General features: G+C 56.3%; 1 protein-coding gene across 3 annotated transcripts in view; it reads right to left on the reverse strand.

Annotated features, from left to right (window-relative positions):
- Window positions 1-779, reverse strand: part of NDRG4 (NDRG family member 4) — a 41,515-nt gene extending 40,736 nt beyond the window's left edge. Inside the window, exon 1 of one of the 3 annotated variants that reach the window (XM_039232605.1) lies at window positions 709-779. Coding sequence is in view for 2 of the 3 variants with exons in the window: in XM_039232603.1 (XP_039088534.1) it covers window positions 123-159 (37 nt within the window). In the remaining variant the exon portion in view is untranslated. Of the gene's footprint in view, window positions 1-122; window positions 235-708 lie in introns of those variants that run through there. The other 2 variants (XM_039232603.1, XM_039232604.1) reach the window with 2 other exon arrangements.
- Between the last annotated feature and the right edge of the window lie 10,377 nt (window positions 780-11,156).

The raw sequence follows: 11,156 nt of genomic DNA on the forward strand, positions 1-11,156 counted from the left end.
GGCTGGCCTCCGCACCCGCACCTACAGCTCGAACCCGAGCCTCCCCGAACCCCGGCCGGCGCGCCGGGCTCCCGCTCCAACTCGGAAAGTAGCGGGCGGCGGAGGGGAAGGGCCGGCGGTACCTGTCAGCAGTTCGATCTTGTGCCCCAGCACCTTCATCTCCGCGTTGCGGCGTCGGGGAGCGCGCTCGGCAGAGCCGGGAGAGGGGCGCGGGAGGCGACGAGCGGAGCAGCCGGAGAGCCAGGAGCCAGGCAGGCGGAGCTGCCGGGAGCCAGGAGCGCTCTCGCCGCCCCCCCTCGCCGCTCTCCCCCCTCCAAAGCCGGTTAAAAAAATCCACCAATTGCACGACCGCGCACCCCTAAAAGGCGCGCGCCGCCACCTGGTCGGGGTGATCTCCGGGAGGCGGAGGGAGCGCGCGGGCTGGGTGCGGGTGACACTCCCGGCGGCGGCGGGAGGGGGGCCCCCTGCGCCGGTCGCCCGAACAAAGAGGCCTTGCCGCCCGCGTCTCCCCCACCGCGACACCTGGGGGTCCCCGCGTCTGGCTGGGAGGGGGGTACCCGCCTCGTAAGCCAAGGGTGGCCCCAGCGAGAGGGCGCGCGGCTCGCGAGTCTCGGGTCGTGCGGGGAGGCAGAGCTGGGGTGGGGGGCTGGCCGCAGCCGCAACGACAGAGGGGCGAGGGGGAGAAGGGCCTCGGCGCCGCCGACTCACCGGGGTGATGTGAGAGAGACGGACACGCAGGCGGGGAGCCGGGCCTCGGCGCCGCCGCCGCCAACGCGCGGGTGCAGGTGCGGGCAGCAGGGAGCCCCTCCGCCTCGCTGCCGCTGCGGGGGGCGGAGGCCGGGCTGGGGGCGGAGCGCCGCGGGGGGCGTGCCCACGTGGGTGTGGTGGGCGTGGGCGCTCAGCAGGCGCGGCGGGCCCCGCAGGGTGGCTGCAGCCGAGAAGTCCCGGCGCTCGGCTTCCCGCTCCGGCCACCGCGGGAGCGCCCTGCGGATGGGCGGGCCGGCGGGCGAGCGGACGCCGCGGCCCCCGAGCCTGGTGGGGATCCCCGGTGGATCCGCACAGTCCCTTCTCTCGCAGGCGTCCGCGGCAAGGGTCCCCGGCGTTCTACCTGGCCGGGTGCGGCGGAAGGCCCCTAGCTGCCCGTGCTCCCTGCAGCCGCGCGGCGTCGGGTTCCCGGGGAGGGGGAGGCCTCTGCCTCCGTCTTTGTTTAGATTCCCGAGGGTAACCCCGGCGGGTGGGGACAGCAGCCTCCTCCGCCCCAGCCGCCGGCCCCCGCCCCAGCCCGTTGCCGCTGGGGACCCGTTAGGGAAAAGTCCGGGGAGGGGGGAGGGGAGGTCGGAAAGAACCAGGTGCTCAGGGGCCCTTGGAACCCCGTCCAGTTTTCAGAGCCCCTGGGTTTTCTGGGGAGCTGGTGGGGGAGTGATGGTTGCCAGGCAAGGGTGTTCTGGGCCCTCAGGGTCCCTGCTCTCCTCAATTCACCCTCACCTGGGCGAGAAGGGGAGCTGGCACACCTTGTCTTGCTCAGGCTCACTCCGGTCTGGCCCAGTGACGTTGCTCTCACCTGTCACCCCAAATGAAGCAGCGCTAAAGTCCCTAGTTGGAGACCTACTGTAGGGAGAATGGAAATCTGACGACCTGGAAACATTTACTTGGGCAAGACAGTTGGAAACAGTGCTTCTGGAGACGACGTTCTATTGAGGCTCTGCCAGTGACCTTGGTCAGGAATCTGCCTCCCCCTGTTCAGTGCAGAGTGAATGAGTTGGACCAGTCATCTGGGAGGTCCAGGGTGACATTGGGTGGGAGTTCAAGAGGATCCTGCAGCACCAACTCCCCTTTGTCTGGGCTGGTGTGTGGTGGGGTTCTGGCTGTCCCTCAGCTCCAGGCTGGCGGAGGCTGCCATGCCATTGAATGGACTGACTCATGGATCTCAGGGAAGCTGGTCAGATTCACTGGCCCAAGGTGGGGTGTGTGCCCCTGCTCCTGTACAGAATATAAACCACATAGAAGGTAGCAAGCTTGGGTTCTCCTTACAGCTCTGGGTCTCACCTTGGGGAAGTCCCTGCCTCTCACTTAGCATTTTGTAAAGGGGATGGGGGGAAGGGGGGTCAGTGGTGACAGAGTGAACTTCTGTGTCTGAAACATCTGGGAGACTGTGGTTCTTATGTGTATGCATCTGGAGCCAGTCCTTAAGAGCAAAGGCTGGCTCTACAATTTCCCCGCTGTGTGAGGTCCAGCAAGTACTCACCTTCCCTGAGCCTATTGGGGTGATGACCCCTCAGAGGGATCCTGTGAGAATTAAATGATGGAACATAAAGAAAATGCTTAGCATAGTGTCACACACGTGGTTTAAGTTGTTCACTAAATAGGTGCTATTGTTATTGATGATTTGATTGTTATGACTGTATTAGGGATTCAGGCTTCCCTGAGTTCTACCCTTTTAAATAAATTCAGACCTAGTCATGGAACAAAACTAATGGTTGATGTTCTAGTAACTTCATGAGGCCTAGCTAGTTCTGAATTCCCTGGGGGGGGGTGGGGAACACAGGCCCCAGGAGTATGTTAGGGCTGCCAAACAAAAGCTTTGATGCTGTGACATGTCTGTGTGTGGAATGGCATCTGCGAGGGCCTTGAACTGATGTGCACAATCCATGAAGCTCAGATAATTCACGAACCCCAAGTGAGCATTCAGATGGGTCAGGTTGCAGATTTGAACCTGTGAAAGTGGACCTTTGATAGCTGGTGAAGGAATGTAAGACCACCCGCCCCCCACCCCTGAGGAGTGGGGGGGTAATGCCCCCAGCACAGGTGCTTAGGGAATAAGCAGGCAGCGGGGGCCCTGGTCCCTTCGGGAGGAGACAGTCAGTCATGCCAGAAAGAGGGAACCCTGCTGAGTTAGCAGAAGAACAAGCCCTCGGTCTCTTCTGCTCCCAGGCTCTCTTCATCTTCAACACCCCATGCAGGAGGCATGATGTTTGAGGACAGGCCGGATTGCAGGGCTTTGAACAGAGGAAAACAGAACACGGCAGAGGGCCAAGCTATTGGCTGGGACTGGGGGTCTTTAAAGTGCATCCCCCAGCCTAATTACCTGAAAGATGCTGCCTAAGTCAGTGCCTTTGCCAGACTTCCCCTCTGCCAGTTGTCAGATGGGCAAGAGACTGTCCGTCAGAGACGAGAGGCAGCCTTTCTGAAGAGCTCTCTGAGCCTTCGTTTGCCCGTCTGGAAATTCAGGCTAATGCAGCAGCCTGGGCAGTTGACAGAAATAGAGAGCGACTCTGGCTAGCTTAGACAGAAAATGGCTTTGTTACAAGGAGGGCAGGCGGCTCTTTGGATCTCAGGAGCCAGGCCCAACACTGCAGTGCTGGTCTGGTGTCAAAACCACCACTGCCGTTGCCGGGCACAGACACTGCAGCCGGCGCCGCCTGTGGGCAAGGACATGGGACACTGCTGTGCATCAGGACCTCTTAAGTCTGAGGTGCTCATGCTGCCACGTCCTTGCCAGAATGGATTCTGTGTGGCCTCAGCTCCCTAGTGCCGCTAGTTTCTCATTCACAGTCCAGAATGGGCGTGTCTGATTGGAGGTGTCCAGGTCAGGTAATCTGCCAAAGCTGCAAGGGAGGCTGGGAAAAGACGCTTTTAGTTCCTCTAGAAGGAGGTGGGCTCTGCCTTGTAGGAAGGGCAGCTCAGATGCTGGTGGCCAGAACAGTGGCAGTGCCCAGAAGAGTGGGCTTGTGCAGCCGCTATGAGACGCACACAAGGGCACTGACCTCGGAGCCGGGCATGGAGGGAACACACCACCTCGGGTCGCTGAGATTCATAGCCCGACTGCAAATCTACAGTGTCAATGGGTGGTGCTCCCTGCATAGTCCAGTCTTTGATTTTCCAGCAGGTGAAAGACAAAAGGACCTTGAAAACAGTATGGCTTTCTGCCCTTCCAGATGCAGAGGCAACTCGGGTCCGTTGCCAGGAGGACAGGTGACTGGGTTTTTCCACTGTGGTGATGAATTGGGCTGAGTCACCATTCCTCTCCAGGCCCCTCGTGACCATGACTGGAGCAAGTAAAAAGAACTAGCAGGTGAGGTCGGAGGTGCAGACGAGCCTGGGGCCAGGAAGCTTGCTCTCCTAGCAGGGGAAGGTGAGATAGGGACTGTCCCCCACTCCCCAGCGCTAGTCATGAGTCAAAGGGCCTCAGGGAGAGAAGAGTGGATCCTTTTTCTTTTCTTTAAAGGACTGGTTGAGTGCCTCTTGGGTGCCAAACCTTGTGTTGTGGGGTGTGCTGGGGAACGAGAGCCAATGAGGGCATTTATTGACCTTGCTACGGTTTACGCACTAATGGAGGAAACCAGCTCAGAGTCCCATAATCTAGATACTGGGCAGACTCTGCTAAAATGTGTAATTGAAGTTACCATGCAGTAGGGTGGGGGCCTGGAGGGATCAGCAAGGGCTTCCTGGAGGAAGAGGCATCTGAGCCTGCAGAGAGATGGAAAGTCAGCAGATGGAGATGAGAAAGTGGGTGATGGGGGAGATACCATCCAACCATCATACACTAGGACAGCCAGGTTTGCAAAGGCCAGGCAGGCACCGAGCTAAACACGAGGCAGCCGTGCCCCCACCAGGAGCTCCTGAATGGAGGTGGAAAACGCTGCGTGTGTGTGCGAGAGCAGATGGTAAAGAAGCCGGAGCAAGGAAGTGGGCAAGGGTGAGCTTCTGGCCTCAGCCTGGCTCTGGAATTTCACCAGGCACCAGATTACGTGCTCCCACTCCTGGGCCGCCCTGGACCACTCGCCGGCATTGCTACCCCCTTTCTCCCACGCAGGCAAAGCCCCTCTCCTGTGGGGCCAGCCCTTGCTCTCCAGGTAAATCCAGACACCCTACCGTCTCCTCCCCCCTCCACAGGGCAGCAGAAGCCCCTCCAAGTCCCTTTGAGAATGACCCTCCCCCTCCCCTGAAAGTTTTACCAGACACACGGAGCCGAAGTCTGTGCTGAGTCAGGATGAGGGGTGATCTGGCAATATTTTTTAAGAATTCCAATAGTCATATATAATCAATGCAGAAAACTTGTAAGATGTAGAAGGAAAAGTAAAAATTTCTCATGATTCCATTGTCTAAAAATAACCAGTGTTAACATGTTAACATTCTGGGGGGTATATCCTTCAGCACTTTACATGTGTGTGTGTGTGTGTGTGTGTTTCGCCCCCAAAGAATCATACTGCACCTATTTTTTGGTGATCTATCTTTTTCCCACTTCCTGGTATATCATGAACATTTACCCTGATAAAAGTTATTCTTCTACAACGTAATTACAATAGCTGCACTGTCTTCATTGTGTGGATGCTTCATTATTTTCTTGGCCAGTCTCAAATGCCAGGTGTTCAGGATGTTTCCAAGTTTTCATTATTGGAAACAATATTGCAAGCAATCCACCCAAAGACACGGCTTTGCCCACATCTCCTGGATGACCTTGGATGACCACTCTGCGCCTCCCTTTGCCTGGCTGCTTGGTCTTGGACTTGTCAGTGCCAGCTCATCCATCCTCAGAAAGGGGCCAATGCGTGCTTGAAAGCCCTGACTGTCTTCACACCTGTCCGGGTGCTTGGGGGGCTCCTGGGGAAGGAGGGGAGGGGTTGCCAGCCCTCGCCGTCCCCATTGAGCCAATATCATTTTAAAGCCTGAGGTTTGGATCTTGTACTTGTACGATGTTACTGTTAGGGAACGCTGAGTGAAGGGTACACAGGACTTTTCCTTTTGCAACTTTCTGTACTTTTTTTTTTTGCAACTTCCTATAAATCTATAATCATTTCAAATAGCAAGTTTAAAAAAAAAAAACAACTGAGGCAGGTCTGGGGGTAGGCTGTCTGGCCCATCTCAGGAACTAATGTTTTTATGTCTCAGCTTGTCACAAGGACCAGAGCTGTTAGCTGAACTTGTCTCAGGTTCCCCTGAAGGGTGGGAATTGTTCTACGGAAAGGCAGCCCTGCTGGCGGAGGGGGTGGCCCTCCAGGCTGTCCTTTATCCTCACTCTCTGGCTAGCTCGGGAGGGTGTGTGCTACCCGGCTCCAGGGGGGAAGGGAGACCCGAGGGGCAGGAACAAGGTACGGGTTCCCCTGCGAGTCTGGGGAGCTCCCATGTGGGCAGGAAACTAGCAGGACACAGACAAAAGCCGAGATGCTCTCTCTGGAGGACAGCAAAGCCATTTTCCTTCCCAAAGAGGACACACGTGTCTGGAGGAGCCTCTGTCCGAAAGTTCTGGGGAGAAACAGCCTCCTTTCTGCAGCGTCATTGTCCCAGGCCCGCCCAGGCTTGAGCTGGACTGAGCATGTGCGGGTGGGGTGGGATTGCCCTGTGGCCGGACCACGTGGGGGGCCGCTCTCCCCTCTCCAGGCCACAGTGTCCCCGCAGAGACCCCAGCACCACAGCGACAGGGTAAGATTGAATCAGAAGTTCCGACCAGCTTTCCAGATACTAGAAACCAAGGCACTAAGGATGCTGTGTCAGGGGTCCCCAAGGCCACCCTCAAGCTCAGTGATTTGCTAGGAAGAACTCACAGTGCTCTTGGAAAACCCTTCGTGCTCCCAGTGACTGTTTGTTCTAATGAAAAGACACAGAGCAAACTCACTAAAGAGAAAAGGTGCCCGAGCAGAGGCCAGGAGACACCAGGCACAAGGTTCCAGGCGCACCTCCCACCCCCGGGCTGGTGGAGTCACATGGAGACACGCTTCATTCTTCCAGCACCGATGTCCCAACCAGGGGTGCTCACCCGAGCCTTGTGTCCTGTTTGTATTGGGAGTCAGTCACGTAAGAATGCAGCACCCAAATCGCTGCCTTAGCCCAGGCTCCAGGCCCCAGGAGGTCCACTGATACGGAGGCCTGGCCTCAGGCATTGCAAAGCAAAACAAGTCCTGTTGTGACTGCGAACTATCTGGTCAAACTGATATAGTGTGGCCCAAGGCCTCAGACATAATGGAAGCTGCTCATTGACAAGATCTTCCGAAGGCTCAGAGGTTACCTCCCAGGAGAGGTCAAGGGCCTGTCCTTTTTTTTTTTTTTAATATTTTTTATTTATTTCTAGGAGAGAGAGAGAGAGAGACAGCGTGAGCAGGGGAGGGTCAGAGAGAGAGGGAGTCACAGACTGAAACAGGCTCCAGGCTCTGAGCTGGCAGTCAGCACAGAGCCCAACGCGGGGCTCGAACCCACGAACCGCGAGATCATGACCTAAGCAAAAGTCGGACGCTTAACCGACTAAGCCACCCAGGCGCCCCAAGGGCCTGTCCTTTCTTTGCGAAGTGCCGGATTTAAGCAGCCCAAGCCTGCTGGGTCAAACCCTTACTGCACCAAGCCAATCATTTATGCTGCCACATGTATGCACAAGCCATCGTCTATTCTTAACCTGATTTCATAAAAGAAAGGAAGTTTAACTTCAAGGTGGGCTAAATATCACAACGTGATATGGCCTGTGCTCCCCAAGAGAAAGCAGTCGGCCCAGTCCTGCCAGGTGTGAAGACGTAAGGGGCCGCGAGCCACGGCCATGGACCAGGAACCCACCACGTGCGTTTTTCTTTTGGGCAATTCAGCTGTGTCCCCAGGTAAGGAGCAGATGAGCTGAGAGGCTCCCTCTGGCTCCTATACTGGCTCTAAATCAGATGTCCCTGCTCTTGGGGAAGGCCAGGCCTGCTGAGGTGGGGGGAGGGCACAGCCTGGGACCCTCCTGTAAGTGTCCAAGCGAGCGCGTCCTTTTTTTTTCTCTTGGGCCTTGCTGTGGTTGCAACTCATCCCGGGGCCCTGGCCCCTCCCCTGGCCTTACCCCCAGGGTCAGGTCCCCCTAAGTCGAAAGTAGGGTAGATCAGCTATTCTTCAAAAGCTCTGCCTCATCCCGTCTTCCCCTGTCCAGCCTCCGTGCGTGAAGTGAAGCCATCAGGGCCTAGGCTGCTGGCGTGTGCGACCCTCCTGATGAGGAGCCAGGCAGCCCTGGGCTCTACCACCTGATACCTGCATGAGCTTAGTCACGTGTCCTAAACTTAAGCGTTTCCTCCTCTCTCAAAGGAGTCTAAGTATAAAGCTGTGAGGAGTTGACAAGTTGATAACCGAAGAGGCCCTAGCCCAGGGCCTGGCGCCTTGTCAGGGCGCATTGGTTAGTGGCTGTTAGGATCATGAATTTTGTGGCTCCAGGCAGAAAGTGTGGGGCCAGTGGGATCCTTATGATGAAGGAAGTAGGGACAGTGATACATGTAGCCACTTTGGAGCTGGATGCTGAGAAGCCAGGGGGTCCCCTACAGCTTCTGGACCTCTGGGGAGGAGCACAACTCATATATGCACAAAGCAGAAAGAGACCTCGTATGCTATCAGGGTATCATGAGGATTCAGGGGCCTGGTCACCACGGGGCCTTTGCACGTGCATTCCCTCTGCCTGGGGACCCTTTGTTTCACTTCCTACACTTCCCTTGGCTAATCCTGCTTATCCCTGGGGTGTCAATATAGATCTCACCTGACTCTCTGGTTCCCTGACTCCCCTCCTCTGTGCGCCTATCATGCCACATGCTTAATAATAAAATACCAATATTAATAGTCCACCATTTATTATGCCCTTACTGTGCACCATGCATAGTGCTAAAAGCATACTTACATATGCTATCTCACTCTATTCTCCCAACACTTAGGGAGCTAGTTCCCGCTCTATGTTTCTGAGACCAGACAAGACCCAGTGTGTTCAGGGTGGCGGCCGCAGGCTATTTTTTTGATTTTACAGGTAAAGAAACAGGTTTAGAGAAGCAAAGGGAATGGCTCTACCACCTTCCCTTAACCCTGTAAAGTAGTGTCTGTGTGCAGGTCCCTCTGGGCCCTGTACTGTGAGCCTCCTGAGGGCGGGGGCCTGTCTCTGGCGGTTCAGCCTCGGCATCCGGCACCAGGCCTTGTCCTCAGGCTGGAAGCCCCCCACCAGCATTTGCTGAAGAAATAAGTGGGCGGATGCTTGTAAAGCACCCACAGGGCACTGGGCCCACCACATGCTGGCAGGATGGTGCCTCCCCATAAGCCAGGGCCTAATCCTCAAACCCATGAAGGTGTCACGTTACCAGGGGAATGAAGGCAGCAGATGGACTGACGGTTGCTAATCAGCTGACTGTAACCCAGGGAGATTACTTTGCGTTTCCTGGATGGGCCCAGTGTGAATGCAAGGGCCCTTAAAAGTGGAAGAGAGGCAGGAGAGAGCCAGAGACGGCCGCAGGAGGGCACAGCTTGGCTACTGCTGCCTTTGAAGATGAAGGCCACGAGCCAGGGAAAGCGGATGGTCTCTAAAAGCCAGAAGAAGCAAGGAAGTGGATTCTCCCCTAGAGCCTCCAAAAGGAAGGCAGCCTTGAAGACTCCTTGATTTTAGCCCCAGGAGACCCATTGCAGATTTCAGACCTCGAGCTCCATCACAAAGTAGATTTTTGCGGCTTTAAGCCACTAATGCAGCCACTGTTCACAGCAACAATCAAAACCCGGGGCAGGGCCTTGTGGTGCCGAGGGCCACGCCAGGTGCTCACTTATTAAATGAGTTGAACCGAAGTGGATTGTTACTGTAAGCAGAAGTGGATTGTTAACGTAAGTGTGCCACTTGCTATCAGTAAAGACACATGGACAAAAGTGCCCTTTTAATATTTTGGGTTTATGACATCCCAGGTCTCATTGGGAAGTCTCAGGTCTCAAGATGGGTTAGAGTTCGATCCTGAGACAAAGCCATCGGCTCAGCAGACTGGGCAGGGCCACAGAGGGGACATGAGCAGACTTCTAGGGGAACAGGGCCACCGGCTGGTGAGTGAGCGCTGGGCAGGGAGAGCCAGCGACCTGGGCCACCCACTGGCCTCTCTGGGCTGTCTGTACCTGCAGCCTCCAGGGTTCTCAGGGACACACCGCGGGGCGGGGGCCTATGCGCCACCCCCCCACCCCGTCTCAGTCATCTTCAGTCGCCATCATGAAGTATTGCAAACTGGGTGGCTCGTCCACACTTCTGGAGGCTGGAGCCCTGAACAGGGTGCCGGCTTGGCCAGGGTCTGAAAAGGGCCTCTGCAGGGAGCTGTTTGCTCACACGGTGGACAGCAGAGAGAGCGCTCTGGGGTCTTTTTAAAAAGGGCACTAACCCCACGTGTAAAGGACTCCACCCTCATGACCTAAGCACCTCCCAGAGGCCCCGCCTCCTAATACCATCACCTTGAGGGGGTGGGCCCACAGTCAGTCTATAACAAGCTCTATGGTGTGAGTGCTACCACCGTACCAATCGGCCAGAGGAGGGAACATCCCACTTTTCTACACTTCACTGTGCTGGGCACAGTTCCATGTGCTGAGTGTCTTTAATCCCTTCTGTCCTCCTAATAGCTCCATGTGATGGGTGCTATCATTATGTCCATTTCACAGATTAGGAAACTAAGGCTTGCAAAGGTAAAGTCACTTGTCGGCTCGCACAGCCAGTAACTGGGACTGAACAAAGGCAGTGGGGCTTCTGAGTCTGTTCTTACCTACTGCGATCCTCTGCCTCTCTGGATGGTATAATGACTGATAGCAGTAACGCCACCTCACGTTTGAAGACCTTTCTGCTCACACACATTCTCATGCTGTCCTCCCAGCGGCTGGTCATTATGATTACTGCCCCTGGCTTGCATTTTGGGAAGCAGAGCTCATGAGAAGGAGGCACCCAGCCATTCAAGGCCAGGTGGGATTCCTGCCCCAGTCTCCTGACTCCAAGTCCAGAGTCTTTCTTCCCCCAGCTGCCCCGTTCCTTACCCTGATGCATAATTTATGGCCCATTACTCACCTCCCGCAGGCGCCCAGATGCTGCTTGCCAGAGCTGTGACCTCCCTGTGTCCCCTGGAGAGGACCAAGGGCAGCTCCTTCCCCTCATCCTCACTCTCTTCTCTCCCTTCCCCCATGCAGTTTCTCTGGGTCTCAGCAGGATCCTGGTGTGTGGCACAGCCTGTCCCCTCTTCCCACCCACGAGAACCACCTTGTGAGCAGTTTCCTCTGTGCCAAGCCAGCCGACACTTCCAGCGAGCTCCCTGCCTTCTGAGCAAAGCAGCGGCGGCAACAGAGTCCAAATTCCACCATCTCTCCCCCCTCCTCCCTCTTGGCCCGCGCGTGTGCGCGGGCGGCTAGTGTGTGTGTGTGTGCACACGTGTATGTTATATATG

The sequence above is a fragment of the Hyaena hyaena genome, unplaced genomic scaffold, assembly GCF_003009895.1.
Source record: "Hyaena hyaena isolate Hyena2069 unplaced genomic scaffold, ASM300989v1 scaffold_68, whole genome shotgun sequence".
Taxonomy (NCBI): domain Eukaryota; kingdom Metazoa; phylum Chordata; class Mammalia; order Carnivora; family Hyaenidae; genus Hyaena; species Hyaena hyaena.